This window comes from Python bivittatus, unplaced genomic scaffold, assembly GCF_059951505.1.
Source record: "Python bivittatus isolate LINGU-HERP-01145 unplaced genomic scaffold, Pbiv_v1 ctg000700_np1212, whole genome shotgun sequence".
In the NCBI taxonomy this organism is placed as follows: Eukaryota; Metazoa; Chordata; class Lepidosauria; order Squamata; family Pythonidae; genus Python; species Python bivittatus.
In genome coordinates, this window is record NW_028277098.1 from 98,197,726 (window position 1) to 98,214,511 (window position 16,786).

At 39.2% G+C, this 16,786-nt stretch overlaps 1 protein-coding gene across 3 annotated transcripts in view; it reads left to right on the forward strand.

Annotated features, from left to right (window-relative positions):
• COL20A1 (collagen type XX alpha 1 chain) overlaps window positions 1-16,786 on the forward strand; it is a 119,085-nt gene that overhangs the window by 59,177 nt on the left and 43,122 nt on the right. For all 3 annotated transcript variants that reach the window (XM_088153875.1, XM_088153876.1, XM_025163110.2), the window contains exons 22-26: window positions 1,765-1,803; window positions 5,387-5,525; window positions 10,825-10,967; window positions 11,994-12,103; window positions 14,231-14,389. In XM_088153875.1, coding sequence (XP_088010001.1) covers window positions 1,765-1,803; window positions 5,387-5,525; window positions 10,825-10,967; window positions 11,994-12,103; window positions 14,231-14,389 — 590 coding nt within the window. The remainder of the gene's footprint in view (window positions 1-1,764; window positions 1,804-5,386; window positions 5,526-10,824; window positions 10,968-11,993; window positions 12,104-14,230; window positions 14,390-16,786) is intronic.

The window sequence follows — 16,786 nt, forward strand, 5'->3', positions numbered from 1 at the left end:
AGGGGTTGAAATGGTTGTGTTTTTACGCTAAACCACTCACTTTACTTTCCACAATGGATTTGACAGAACAGGCATTAAAAAGGACAAAGGGGAAGTGCTTTTTCCTCTTCGCCACTATAATTAATAGAATATGCCAGAACAATTACTCATGGAGTCTTTGTGGTGGCTGGAATTTCTTTGTGGGTAAACAATGACTTGGCTTCATGGTGAAAGCTGTATTCTGCAGTGGGGAATCTAATAAACGCAGAGGCAATTAGAAATGAGAAATGAACAGCCAAGAAACTAAGCAAACATATAACATTTGCCGTGGCAGCTGTAATTTGGTCCCCCCCCCCCCCAAAATCAGAATATGTGGACAAACAAAGAAGGTGGTATGAGGAACGTGTATGATGAAGGAAGTAATAGAAACAAAATAGCAAAGGTTAGACCTCTCCTTTTCTTTTCCTCAACATGCTGGGTGGGGCATTCTGGGAGTTGAAGTCCACACATCTTAAAGTTGCTGAGGTTGAGAAACACCACTTTGGAGGCAAATAAAGTTTGAGGAAGAGGTAAGTAGGGATAGATATATATGTGTAAAAAATGATCTAAACATGTGAATGGACCACCACAATTATTTGATACTGAATACAACAGGACTTCTACAATGTTTAGTTAAACCAGCCAACAAGGAGCACTTAACTCCATGTACAGACACCACAATAGTCTACTTTTTAAAACTCTGGCATTCTTGCACATAGATTATCTTCTGTACTTGAAGTAAGTCCTGCTGGTCTTCTTGAAGTTCAAACTGGAAATTTCCAGGGCCTTGAGAGGCCCCCAGGGTTGCTGAAATGAAGAATTTCATTCATTCATTCATTCATTCATTCATTCATTCATTCATTCATTCATTCATTCATTCAATTTGTATGCCACCCATCTCCCCCAGTGGGTGACTCTGGGTGGCTCACAATTAGAGTAAAACCCACAAACAGTTAAAAAATAAATACGCACATTAATTAATTAAGAAGTCAGGCTATATAAAACAAACTCAACATTTTGGCAGGTTAAAACAGTTATCCTTCAGTGGTCATATAAGTACAGTGACTATATATCCTTTATTATAAAGGACAGACCTTTATTTCAGAAAGCTGTCCTTTAAATGTATTTATTTTTCAAAAATGCACTTTTAGCCATTTAACTTTTACCGTACAAATGGTACCAGTTTATCCACAGTCTTCCAGATTCATGTGAAAAATATGGAAATTGAATTGTCTTTTTAAAATAAATTTACACGTACTGTTTGAATTTAGATATTTCTATTAGACAATGCTTTTTTGTAACGATTTTCTTGCTTTTGCTCTTGAATTTGCCTTTGTAAAGCAAAGTTATAAATATAAACAATTAATTTTTTTTATCCTTATGAACCTCTTTCAGATTTGCCCCTTTTTCAGTTTTGTCCTTTATTTTTTTCCAGGAAAGTAGGGTCACTGTACATATAAGGAAGACCTATTTTCTGGAGACTCCTGATCAGCACTGAAGATTGCATTTTTCTCCTATACATATATAAGGGGGTAGTCTCTACTTGAGAAAAGCTACATCAGTTTGGCCATAAACAGTGAGGTTTATACTAGGTTATAGGGAACCACTCTAATTCTAAAGCCAGGCTGGCCCTTTGTTCCTTGTGAAATATTCTTTTACTGCAGATCGCTCTTCTCTGCAAATTTCCAACATTCGTTGATTGTTTTCCTCTCTCTTTCCCCTTCACTATTCCCTATCTTTCTGCAGGCTGCCCTTCACTTCACTCTATGGATGGCTCCGTACAAGGTAGGTCTTACAACATCTTCTTGGATTATGAAGAAGAATAACATCTTCCTGTTTGCTCCCTCAAAGATCTAGATGCTATAGACATTAAACATCAAAGAGAGCATTCATAGTTAATGGAGTGTCTGAATAAGTAGACTAGTTGGGAATTTGGCAAGCTTTATATGTTTTAGAACTGGAGGAAGCTCAATACATCCAAAGCAATTTTTGTATCTCACCCCAAAGTCCTGCTATGCTGCCTCATCATGGTGTGTGTGTGTGTGTGTGTGTGTGTGTTCCTCGGAGGGGTGAGCAATAACAATAGGGTCTATGCCAAGAGTACTATATATAATTCTAGCAGAGTCACCTGAGGCATGAAGGTCATCCCAGATGCCCAGCTAAAGCAAGCAGGCACGTATATAGAGAAACAGCAATATAGGAAGATGCTGGAGATGGAAGATCACTTTAGTGACATTGGCAAAAGCATCATTTCATACTGCGCAGAAGAAGACAATGGTAAGCCACTCCTGTGCTTTATCAAGAAAACCACATGGATAGACAAGACCAAGTGATTGACAATATAGTGCTGAATAATGGGCCCCTCAGGCCAGATGGTACTCAAACATGCGAGTGAGGTACAGCTGAGGATGTTTTGGAATATTAATGGTATTTATGATACAATTAGATTAAAGCCTTCCACACATCTGGTTGCCATGTAGGAAAAGAAAAACAGAAGCTGCCAAGCAGAATTTCAGTGGGAACATGGAACATAGAAGCATGAACCTGGGAAAGCTCAGCATAGCGAAAGATCAGATGAAGAAGCATGCATCAACATCTTAGGTATCAACTAACTGAAATGGACTGGAATTGGAGCCTGTCAGTCAGAATATCATACTGCTCCGAACACAAAAAAAGGAGACATATTGCTTTTCTAGTCAGGATGGATATAGCAAAGGCAGTACTTGGCTACAATGCAATCAATGACTCAATAATATCAATTAAAATTAATGGACAACCCTTTAATATGATGGTTATCCAAATTTATGCTCCAATCACTGATGCAGGAGAAGAGAGGTTGATAAAGTTTATGGTCAAGTTCAATCTGAAATCGATAGACCATACCAGCAAGATGTGCCACTTGTGGTTGGAGACTGGAATGCCAAAGATGGAAACAATAAGGAGGAAAATATAGTTGAATTACATGGCCTAGCTAACAGAAATGAAGCAGAAGAATGTGTTATCAGTTTCTAACAATTCAGTGATGTCCTCATTGCTAACTCATTCTTCAAACAACCAGAATGACACCAGTACAGATGGTCAACACTAGTTGGAGCACACAGAAATCAAACTGACTATATAGTTAGTGCAAGGAGATAGAAGAACTCAGTTATAACAGCAAGATATGGCTGGGGTCTAACAGTGGACAGATCATGAACTACTCATGTGCAAGTTCCAAGTTAAACTAAAAAGGAAGAAAGCCAACCCCCATTTTCAAGGAGAACATCAGGAACCAGAGGAAATACATTATTAAATCAAAGAAGTTGCAAGGATGAATGTGAAAAGAGGTTGCCAAAGATCAAAAAAGACAAGAAAGCAAACTGGATGTCAGAACAAATGGTAGAAATTGCCAAGAAGAGAAGAGAAGCAAAAGCCAGAAAAAACAAAGATCTCTAGAAGGAACTTAACAGAGAATTTCAGAGAGCTGTTAGAAGAGACAAGGAGCAGTACCACCACAATATCTGTATAGATATTGATCATGGAATTGGATATGGAAAAACAAGGATCTTCCAAAAGAACTCCAAATTCTGCCAAAAACCTGTTCAGTTTCATATATTTGACATGGACTAGCAATTATAGGCTGACCATTCTTCCTCTTATATGTATGTGCCCACCTGTTTATGTTTCAAATATTTTGAAAAGCAACGAGGGGAGATTTTGGGGGATCCCCATACCCCCAAATAAATAGGAGAGGGCTATGATTTTATTTTTTCCATTCCTGCAGACTTTGGGCTTCCTCTGAACATGAATGTATGTTCTTTTCGTTTCTGCGTTGCTCAGTTTTGATGCTCACCACCTGAATTTCCCATAAACAGGAATTATCTGAGAAATATGCCTGAGAATCCTTTCTATTTCCTGGCACAGCCACAAGATAGCATTGTCAATCAAACTGTGCAACATGACAATGTAGATGAGGACCACAAAGCTGCTTCAGAGTCAGAGTAAAGCCTATTCCAGAACTGCTATCCTCGCTCTCAATTAGCTTTGTCCACTTGCAGTTGATTCTATGTCATAAACTTCTTCACAAGGAGAAGTGGTTATATTTTTTTACAAAAATGTCACAGATAATTGGAGCTTCCAGCAGGACTCTGAAGATGCTTCGAGGAATTGTTTTCACTCCTTAAAACTCTTTGATTGCACCAAAATATCTGGTTAAAAAAAACTTGGAGCAGTCACTGCCCTGACCTCTGATTGAGCATGTCAACCTGCCAGGAAATCCAAAGAAACATTATACTGGTGAATATGCCTTTATCTTTTTTTTCCTTTTCCCTTTGAGTGGAAAGGAAAAAAACACACACACAAAGTCTTCCAGAAGCAGAATTGCCTGTTGCAACAATTGCACCCCTTTTAAACCCTTCTTGACACCAGCCAAATTTTTCATGTACGGAGCCTCACTTATTTTTGCATACTATTATTATAATTTGGCTCAAATTAAATTGAGATGAGGAGATTTCATGGCTGGTGACTTCTACTAAATTGAATCCAGCCAGCATTTAAATTCTTCAGAAATAGGATATTCCTCTTTTGATATATTTAGTCTTCAGGATAATCATCAGAAACAAAGCTATAGAGATGATGCAGAGATAAATCTGGCAGATGAAGAATATTGATTGAAACATTTTTAAACATGCCTACTTTGCTATTGTTCCTTCCTTCTTCCCCAGCCCCAGCTTCAGCTTTTCCATAAATTCAGATAGGCAAACAAAGGAGAAGATGAAATGGGAGGAGGATTTGTTGATTGTAAAGTCTGTTTGTATTGAAGGCTTTAGAAAGTGAGTCATGTGTTAGAGAAGATGTTCCACTGGCTTAGAGATGCATTTTCCTTTTTTTCTTGGAAGAATATGCATTCACCAAAGTGTTCAAGTCAATCTGGCTTAGCAATTTAAAAAGAGAAGGAGGCAGATGGTGTATAAAAATGGGGCAGAAGGGCAACCAACCTTTACATTTTCTTCTTCATTACAGTATGTGATCTGATGCAATTTAATTGTAAGAAACTTTATGGCTGACTCACACAATCTCCTGATACATTTTGCTAAGGTGTAGGATGTTCTGTGGACCCACAGTTAAACTCTGAGTTCAATCTTATTCTTTCTTCTCTTGAGAAATGCTACTTCTATTGCAGATGAGACATTTTGCTTGTCATCTATAGAGTCAGAGAAATCCAGTTGAATGATCAAGTGCATTCTTTGTCAATGGCCCTTTAAGTGGTTATCAGATGAATCATTAGATTTCTGCTTCATCCTATGAAAATGGGTACAACCCCCTAAAATCTCACTCCCCCAGTTGCACTTACAATGTTTGCATCATTGGTATGGTCTACTTTTCACAGGTTTTGACATGATGGAGGCATTTGGGTTGATGGAAAAGGAGTATGCCTCCATCAAGGGGGTTGCTATGGAACCGTACATCTTCTTGGGAACTCACACCTATACCGTCTACAGAGATATTCAACTAACCCGGAAAACAAGGTAACATGAGAAAATAGATAAGGAAGCATGACTATAAATTGCTGACCTTTCCATAAGCATTATACTATGTGGTTGCATTACCACATGTTTAATGTGCTTATCAAATTAGCCCATTGGGGGTGAGGAGTTTACAGAATTCACAGAACCATTCATTAACCCAACAGGCTGTGTTGGCCCAACATACCCACAATGAAAGTGAGGACAGCAGAAGGTCAAGCAAAGCACAGTAAGGGACAAGACCTTGGATAGCTCCAAATGAGTCCTGTTGCCTAACAGTCTCTCTGTTGTATTAGGACGATAGAAGGATGTGGAGTTCTTCTACTGGGGTATATAGAAGGGGTATATAGAGGATGTCTTCTCACCAACACTCCAGAACCATTCAAAGTTTCGTTAAGCAGCTACAATCCATATAGTGACCATCTCCATCTGCTTTGAAGGAGCCAGAGCCCTTGCCTGATTTTATAGTCTCAGGCTTCTTTAAGGGTGGGGAGATAGAGGTTATTCCAAGGGTTTCTCCAAGTTGGATGATGATGATAAAGCTACGACTTTAGGCTACAAGGATATCAAATAGGACCTGAGCAATCCTCATTTCAAGTCTTCTGCAACATGAAGCAAAGTTCATGGGTGGGCAATATGGACACTTAACAACCCTCAGATGGATTACAGATAGTCCCCAGGTTATGAATGCCTGGGTTACAGAAGATACATAGTTAAGAACAGAGTCCATTGCAGCAAATTCAAATTAAATACACAATGGTTCAAGTTCATTACACAATACTACTTATACAGCATTATACAATCATATTGTTCCAGCTTACATTCAAATTCAACTTAAGGAACAGAACTCGTTCTTAAACTGGGGACTACCTGTATTCTAAAGTTCAACCAACGTTCATCAGAAGACATTTTTGTTTCTTAACTCTCCTTGGGGAAAATTCCTCCACTTGCTTACAGAATTCTCTGGAATGATAAGAAATCTAGAGGCCTGAGGCATGCCAATATGCTTTCTTACTTCTCATGCATTTTGCCATTTTCCATTTCCATCACATTAAACATCCAGCAAACATTTTTAGAGATGGTCAGGTTAGGGGGACTGCAGGCATTTAGTAGGTGTATTCATGACCTCTGTTCCCTGCACCATCGAGACCAGCAGCACCTGCCAGAGGAGCAAACATAATCCAATGGACAAAAACAGCCTTGCACCCCCACCCCTTTTCTCTATGTGGGTGGGTCATGATGTTGCAGGCATGAACCAAAGTGATGGAGCTTGGAGCCCAATGCCACTTTTGCCATTCTGATGGAAGCAGTGAGATCCTGCAAATGCCACTGTTAAGCATCCAAAGAGAGGCAATGCCAGCAATGATCTGCTGGGTATAATTTTCTAATGAGACACTTAAATTTTAACAAGACCTTGCTTTTTGGAAGTTACAGTTGGAGATCCATTGCTTTGCCATGGACAGAGGTGACCAACCCATAGCCAATGGACTACAGGTGGCCCACAGAACATTGTTGGTTGCCTTCAGAGCATCCCTGGCATGGGTGGGATTACAATTGCTAGCCCTTTTTTGTTTTGGGGAGGATCCTGGGGTGTTTCAAAAGGGCACCATGGCTACCTTGAGTCTTCCAGAGGCTTAAGGCACCAATTTGATCCCTTAAAATCTCCCAAAGTCCCCCAATTTAGTCAGATTCTTCCCTTTGAGAGCGAAAAGGAGAAACAGATGCCTAAGAATTTGCAAGATTAAGGTCCCATTTCATCCACCATGCTGCCAGAACAACAACAACAAAAAAATGCCATTGAAAAAAATAAACCATTTTTTTTTTTAAAGGCAGCCCATGGGTACAAGCAAGTTGCAGATCCAGCTCTAAAGCATACTAACACAATGCACAAAACCCATGCCAGTAAAAAGAGGGTGTGGCTTCAGTCACAAAGTTGCAGCTGTCATCCATTCACGCATCCCTGCATGCATGCATGCATCCATCTTCATTCCTGTCTTTTTAATGGATATGCTTTCCTCCAAGTTGCATCGCAGATGGATAGATTTCCGCTAATTGGGAATACGACTTTGTGTGCTGAATAGGTCCTCAGTCCTCTTTGTAATACGAGTTTCATAATAATTCAGCATGTATGCCATTTGATTCTATTATAGCTAACAACTTAGCAAATTGAGACAGGCTGGCTTATTGTGAAGCAGTTGTAACTTCCTTTTTAAGTTTAATTGCTGAAACATAGGGATAATTGTAATCTTGTTGAAAGAAGCCAAGCTTCTTCATATCGAATAGTGAGATTCCCCAGAGTGCCCCTTTGTTAAAATGTTCAGAGATACAGATTATTTTCTTCTAACAGTCAGAACGTGTGGAAATGTAAAACAAACAAATAGGAAAACATTCCCTGGCCAAGTTTTAAGGGCATTTGAATATCATTCCAAAGAGGAAAAAAATCATGAATATCACCTCTTTAGCTTGTGATGATATGGGCATTAAAAAGGAGCAATCAGTACGATGGTGAGGCCAAGGCAGTAATATGTGGGTTTGTTTGATCAAAAAATAACTGGCCTTTCCCAAACTGACCCTAACCCTTCAGAAAAAATGTTGGTTAGGAATTATGGATGTTGTAGTCCAATGGCTCAGGGGAAAGTTGGATTAATCAAACAAGAGACTTGTCGTGCTTCAGCCCAACAACTGTAAATCTAGTGGTTCTTTTTTTCCCCCAGACTCTCAACTCTTGATTCTTGATTCTGGAATTGACTTACTCAGCACTAAACGTTTGGACACAATTCAGCTAGAGTAGACATTTTACTCCAGACAAGAATGAAGCCAGTTTTGATGGAGGACTGGTCTCCTGGAGATGGCAATAAAAGCCTTTATATAGGTCTATGCTCCATGGTTCAGCTCCTCAGTTTTTTCCTCCTACATTTATGAGTCAACAGATCTTTGGCCAATCTCTTCCTGGTTGAAGATGTCAGCTGGATCTGTTTATATAGCAGTTCTCTCAGGTTCCTCTCTCACCAGCTTCATTTCTATCAGGATCCATCACTCCTTCAGATCAATGCCTCTGGATAAGATAAACATGTCATTGAAAGCAATAATAATGCATAAAAGTACCAAAGTACTCAATGCCAAAGTTGTAGAGAACTAATGCCTTAATTTCACCCATGTCTTAGATGTACAGGTTAGTTCAGTTCTACTGAAGTTTTTCAAAACTGAATCCTCAAGCATCCGTAATATTCATGGTTGTTTAACGCCTAAGGATGGGCAAGAGCTCTGAGGATTAAATCCTCATTCAAGCTCTCTGTCTCCTCCAATTGACAGGGCTTACAAAGGATGTGGTAGACTAGATAAGCTTCAGATCCTGGAGTCCAACAATGTATCTGCATTAGGTGGTCACCATGAATGGAGTATGGTGTAAGCCAGCTCAATGGGATTGGGACTACTGCTCCTAATGTTCAAAGGTCAATGTGGCTTGGAATTCTGAGAGGTTTAGTCAGCACCACCCAACTGGATGATGCCAGGTTGAGGAGTGAACCTAAAAGCTACATAAGCCATTTCTTCAATGCTAGTGCATTGTGACCCATATCCAAACAGAAAGGTCACTGCAATTAAGATAAGCCACTTTTATGTTATCATACCAATTTTCAATGTGGTATTTCAGACATGGAATTTGCCTTTGACATTTTCATTTGAGTGTTGTTTTGGCATTTCATGATTTTTTTTCAACCTGCCAGAAGCTCACTTCTTTAACCCTTTACATTTGCATCAGCTCACTTCACATGTTCTCTTTTAGAACCCTTGCAACATAGGCCACTATCATTATCCTTACATACCTAAATTCATCAGAATGACTTGACTAAAATTGCTATGTGGATGGAAAGGGTGAAATTCTATCAAGGGATTGTTTGATAGCTCTGTTTCTTAACCACAAGACTGCACCAGCTATCAAATGCACCAGCTGTCGTATACTTTCAAATATATTATTTTCCATGCCAGCTAGCATACAGGAGCAAAATTTAAATTAGTATGCATTACTATACATTCAGATCAATTATTAAAAACATCAAAGAAGATATTTATTGCATTTCTTCCTATTCAAGTAGCATTTGAGGTGAACTTCTGATTATATGCTAGTTTTCATTCTTACTGACACCAGTAAATTTATATTAAGTAAAAACTAGCAACAACTGTATTATGAAAGTTCTAGATAGCAGGCTCCCTTTTCCTTAGCCACCTTATTTGGATATCCAGCCCAGTTTTGTAATTTCCAACTAGCAAGAAAGCTAAGGTTGCAGACCCCAAAGTGTATATGTGGAAGTGAGAAACCAGAAAGGAAATATCAGTTGCCACTGTGCTAAAAACTGAAGTTCCTAACCATAAGCTCAATTTGACAATGGAACCAATGACCCAGAGAGGTGGTAGGCTCCATCACAGATGTGTTCAAGCAAATGGTGGACAGCCACCTGCCTTGGATCATTTAATTTGCATTTCTGCATTGAACAGGGGGTTGTACCTAATGACCTCAAGAGGAAGTCATATTATGATTCCTTTTAAAAAGATAAAGATGCCATCAAATTGAGCTTGACTCCTGATGACCACATCTATGTTGTTTCTTGGCAGCATTATGGAAGTGAAGTGCCGTGGCCTTCTTCCAGCATGTTTTTTTCCCCCCAATTTCTGGGACTAGCCAACAACCAAGGAGTTCTTGATACTCTCCCATCCATTGCCCATAGAGGCGGTGGGGCTCCCCTGCCTGGGATGCTTCAATTTGAATTTATGCACTGAGCAAGGAGTTGGACTCAAAGGCCTCTTGCAACTCGTTCAAACTGTGATTTCAATCTAAAAAGTAAATATGCCCTCAGGTTGACCTCAACTCCTGATGATTGCATTCCTCCCATTTCCCTGACATTATGGATGTGAGGGACCATAATGGTTTTATTTGACCTTTCCATAAGAACCAACAACCATGTAGAAGACCATTGGATAGAAGACCATTATACAGAATTGGATTGAAGCAACCTAATGGCCTTCTATCTAAATACTAACAATTGCCTATAGAGGTAATAGGAGACAATGGTAAGTTCCTCTTCATTGGAGGACTTCAAATGGAGGCTTGATGGTCCTCTGTCAGAGATGTTCTACTGCATCTTGCACCGAGCAGGAGGTTGGACTAAATTACCTCTGGAGTCATTTCCACCTCTATGATTTTATATATAAAATTGATGGTCCTGTACTTTTTATAACCCTGTGATGACCTTACTATCTTCACCTTAACATATTTCATATAGGGATCTCTGTGTTGTTTTCCCAGTGAGGTATTTCCTTTTGGAGTTCCAGCTGAATACACCATCACCTTCCTGATCCGCCTTCTGCCAGAAAGTCCCCGGGAGGCCTTTGCCATCTTGCAGATAACAGATGAGGATTTCCAACCTCTTCTCAGCATCATTCTTGATCGTAAGTAGGGATATAAACTTCCAGGAGGGGATTCAGTTGCTCCTACAAATGAAGCCCTTAAGACCTCACAGTAGTGGAATGTCCTCTTCAAAATTATCAATCTGATCCTGATTTGATGAAGGCAGTTGGTTTGGTTTTCCTTAATTCTTTTTAGCACTGCTGTTTGAAGAACCTGATTCTGTGTTGTACTTTAATTGGGTTTTATTCTTAGTTTTAATCCATCAGCAGTTCTCTGGTGTCTCATTTTGAGACGTTCTTCAGAGCTGTAGCTGGAGAAGGTTTTTCTATCAATTCCTTTTTAAGCTGAAGGCTGGAGTTGGGACCATCTGTATCCAAAGCACTCTGCCACTAAGGCTGATGATACACTTTTTTCCTTACTTGAAGCATTGATTCTGCCTTCACTTGGGACTAACGCCCTAGTGAAATCTGACACACCAAAGTCCCATCAAAAGCCGTAAGATGCAAATACACATTGATCTGGGATGGCTTGTGTGCATAGCTTTTTCATGCATAGCTGCCTACCATGTATCCACTCAGCATACCATGGGTCCTATCAAAATGAATGCCAACTGCACACCACATAAAGTGGAACTTAGTTCATCTCCATTTGGCAGTGGTATTCCTGCCTGGGACTGCCAAACCAGAAAGTGTACAGAATGGATGGTGTACATATTTGTGACATGTTCACACATGCAGATATGATTCCTATGGACCATTATGTGAGATGTCACACTCGCTGGGATTTTTCATTTCTCACAATTATGTTTTGCTATATTTTGTTTCTTTGTTTCTTCTGCCAAGACTCAGCAACAGATTGGATTTCAGCTGTTGTCATCCATCCAGCATGGCCAGTGGCAAAAGATGGTTGCACTGTAAAAGTTCTGTAAAGCAGTCTTGTGCCCTTGTTTTACACTCTGTACGTGTTCTTAATGATGGTGAGATCAACCTAACAAATTAGGCTGAGGAAGGACACTATACAGAATTCTTTAAAACCCTCCAGTTTATTTGTCTTTTTTTCCACTGTAGCTATTAAGAAAACCTTGATGTATTTCCATCGTGACTATGAAGCTGATATAGAAGAAGTCACCTTTGATCATCAGGAAGTGAAGAAGATATTCTATGGAAGCTTTCACAAGGTCCTTATCCAAAAAGAGATATTCACAAACACAGTATATTCACACAAAATTGTGCTGCCTCCTCCTCACTTTGATTTTTCAAAACGATGATTCTAAAAATCTGCTTAGGACATTTGCTGGCATGTTTATATGCGCATATCTGATAAATTTGGGGATGTGTGCCAGCATCATAATGAAGGACTAAATTCCTTCCTGTATCTATGTGCTAATCTACATAAATTTATGCATCCGTGTATCCAAGAATATGTGTGGAAGGATAAAGAAAATTAGCAAAGAAAAAGAATCCTACAGTTGGAAATACTAAAAGAGATTTACAAGTTAAACCGATGTCACTAATGGGACTTCTGAAACTGAGTTCGATCTTCCTACTCTAGTCATCTTGGTTCCAAGTGGCAGAATTTTTGAAAGGTCCCAGGGTTATTTTTACACCCCTGCTACTGAAGCTTTTTGCAGCTCTGATACTAAAGACCCTTCAGTCCATCATTTAGGTACAATTGTCTCCATGTCATGTATATAATGTTAAGCACGCATTGTACAACTCAGTTTGCATGATGCGGCTTCACTTGCAGAACTTCAGGCTCTTTGTTTGGCCTGGTCTCTTTTCAGTAGCCTGCACTGTGCAGGTAGCATAACAAAGACACAAAAGTTGACAATGGTTTGGTTTCATATATTTGAAACTGGCCTAGTCTAATAACATTGGTTCCAATTGCCAGAACTGAGTCCCATCTGTACATCTAGAGGGGGCCTGTTGATAGCCCCCATCATGAGAAGTACATGGGATGTGGACCAGAAAAAAGGCTTTGTCAGTGGTAGCCCTAATCCATGGAACTTATATTCCAGAGCTGCAAGATCCAGAGCCCTCCTGACATTCTGCGGCTAGGTTGAATCAGTGCTGTGCCAACATACCTCTGGTTCTAGAAAGTAGCATAGAAAGTTTCATTATTTTGCTATTTTAATTGTATTTTTATTTTATTTTATTTTATTTTTGTGGCTTGTTGTTCTCCACCTAGAGACTGTCAGAACTGGGGCAGGCTTTATTCTATTCTATTCTATTCTATTCTATTCTATTCTATTCTATTCTATTCTATTCTATTCTATTCTATTCTATTCTATTCTATTCTATTCTATTCTATTCTACTCTACTCTACTCTACTCTACTCTACTCTTCTGTTCTGTTCTGTTCTGTTCTACTCTACTCTACTCTACTCTACTCTACTCTCTTCTATTCTGTTTCATTTCTGTTGTATTCTTTTTTCACATCTCAAGTATCACTCAGCTCACACCTTCTTTGATAGTTGAAAACATTTTATTCTCCTGAGTATTTGGTGGATGATCTATTTCATTCCTACTGTTTCTCTGTTTTCATTGGAAATCCAGCCATTACTTTTTTTTCCATTCATCTAAGCATTTACAAAAAGCCTTTCTGAATCAGGTTCACCCCAGGGAATGAGCAAATTCCAAGTGTAAACATACAATAATCCAGTCTAAATTTCTTTGTTAATCATATTTATATGGCCTCCCACCTACCAAAGACATGGTGGTATGTATTTATTTGTATTTAATAAATAGATATTAAAATGTACATCAGATAAGACATTCCAAGGCTCATGGCAAAAAATGTCATAGAACAGTCGAATGCATACTTTAAAACATTTTCTATGCTTAATTGTGTCAGAGTAGCTGCTCGATCCAGACTTCTAAAGATTTTTTTCTTTTTTTTTAGAGATGAAGTGTATTGCCTTGAAAGCTTCTCATGAATGAATGAATGAATGAATGAATGAATGAATGAATGAATGAATGAATGAATGAATGATGTTGCCACAACAATGCTATTCAATGGGAAGTTGAAACGACATTCTGGTAGAAGGCAATAGCAAAACCCTACCATGATGTCCAAGAAAACTACATGGATATCCTGATGGAATCCTGAGGTGTTAAACTTAACTCAACAGAAACTCAATCTTTTACCTGTAATCTAAGATCAGGATGCTACAACTCTTTTGTGGCTGCTATTCTTTCCAGAATGCAGGGTGTGTAATTCTGCAGGGCTCAGAAGTCTTCAGGTTGTATTGCATGCTCTGCAATCAGGGGCAAGACTCAGCATAACTATTTTTGTCTGTTGGGCAGGTACATGTATCGGTGAGCCATGGCTGGGTCAGGCTCTATATCGACTGCAAGAAAATAGGAGAAAAGTTTCTCGGGAAATCAGAGATCCTTTCAACAGCAGGCTTTATCATGCTGGGGAAACTGACAAGAACACGAGGACCACGGAGTGGATCAGCGACGGTAAACTTCTTTCCTCTCCAGCTTGCGCCATCGCCTTTCTCTGATACCTGAAAGTAGGTAACCTTAACGAAACATAGTGAAGATGTAGGAGGTGTTGTAAAAGAGAGAGATGCCGGTCCAGGCAAAGACAAATCCTATTTATCATGTTCCCTTCTTGATCCATTCAGCCATATTCTCTTTGGATACCTTCACAGAACATGTTCTGTAAACCACCAAGTGATTGCATTTGTACAATATGCTAAATTTGGCCTGTTTCAGGTGTCAACCCCTCACCAAGTTTAGCTGACCCCCAAATAAGCTCAGCAAAATCAAATCTCTTTGGTCCTTGGATGGGAGACCATCAGGAAATTCCAGGGCTGGGGAAGAGATTGTAAAGTTGAAAAAACATCCTGGAACAAGGTAATGGCTTATCACTTCTGTATTATTACATGTAATTACCAGGAACTGAACTTGACTCAAAAAACCCCTCTACCTTTATCTGATTGGGTTTTAACCAAGGTTAGGTTTTTGGTTGTTTTGGTGGCTGAATGTACTGTTCAAATCCAGTTCATTATATTAGCTAATAATTCAGGGCATTGTGGGAACTCAGAAAATGATTAATGATAATGGCCATAAAATAGTCTTTCAAATATGGAAGAACTAATTTCTTGGCAGTGATAAGGGCATGGAGAATCCATTTCTATTGTCCAGCTGACAATTTCCAGATAGTAAGTGTGTAGTTTGAAAGAATGTGCAAATCCAAAAATATTAACCTGTTAGGCTCCTGGTGACAACATGGACAAGTCTGTGCAACTTTCTTGGCAGCATTTTCAGAAGTGATTTGCCATTCTTCCTAGGGCTGAGAAGGAGAGACTGGCCCCAAGTCACCCAACTGGCTTCATGCCTAAGGCAGGACTAGAACTCAAATTTCCCCACTCCTAGCCCAGTGGCTTAATCACTAGACCAAACTGGGTCTCATCTAGAATATGACAAAAACACATGTTCCTCCACAAGGTGATCTAATGTGAAGATCTCAGCATTCATCCAAATCTTCCATAATTTTTTTAAAATTAATGTTGAGATCTGGATTACCTCATGGGATCAATTTAGCATGAGAAAAAGGATCAAAACACATTTTTCTAAAAATAATATACCACAGTTTTCAAATTGACATGATCGTGACAGGAGACGTAGCAAATCCGTTCTGTTTTGAACCATCCAATTAACTGAAGGTGTTATATACAAATATTCCAAAAGAGGCCAGGAAGGAGAATTTGCATTAGAGGAAGCCATCCAAAATTTGGTATTAGTTAAAAGGTATAATTCGTGTTTCAGAAAACCCACCCCCCATTTTTAACTGACAATTGCTTCTTTTTCAACAATATTGTTGGAATTGAAAACCTCCATAGAAATTTGCAAAACAAGGTAATGGGTTTTTAAAAAATATTTTCTGGATATGCATCTATTTCTGTACTTTAAAGAATGCCTCTGAGCTACACATAGACTGCTAGGCATTCTTACAAAAGAGAAATGGTGAATGACTACAGCCCAGTTCTTTAAGGAGAGTGCATTTCTGGCCAGAAAGCAGGACAATAGATATGCTGGGACAGTAGAGTGGTCTGAAGTCCACTCTTGATAGTCAAGATAGTCCATCTTGACTATCAAAAGAACTTGACCTAGAGACCATCCTGAGTATCTAAAGAAGGTGATCTAGGCTTCAGTTCACAAGCTGAAGACTCATGGCCATGCACAGCCCTCTGTGGTGTGGTCCCCACTGACCTCCCATAGGGGTACGCAAAGTATTTTGAATTTGAGGCAATTGCCAGGTGCAAAACAGCTGTTTTCATTCCAAATGGGTTGTTTTAACAGGTTCTCTCAATCATTTCAGAAGCAGTTCAAGATCAAAATACTTCCAAAATGATGACAATGGCCTGTTTCAAATGCAGAAGAGCTGAATTTCACACACTAGACCACAGTTTCAGACACCAAACAGGGCATTTCTACTTCAAGATGATTCAAGCTGAAAACATTTTGCACACCACTCTTTAAATGTTAATCTGACATAAAATGAGAGCCAATTTTGTTTTTGTCCAAGCATCCTTCACTCCTTTTGGAAGAATCATCCTAGACATGTCATTCATCCACTCTGATTCTATTTCAATGAATCCTTAAGACTTGGTTGTATCTCCAGGCCTTGGGTTAGACTGGGTGATAGATTCTTTGTATGGTACCCTTTTTTTTTAAAAAAAAAATTGTTGTTGTTTCCCTGACCTTGGCTGGATAAATGGATAGACATAAGGCAACCTAACCAGATGGATTTCAGATAAAAGGATGATTTTGGTGGCTATAGCCCCCCAGAGCAACCATTTTTGACATTCTTCACTATAACTAGCATTACCCACCCAGTGAATATAGCCA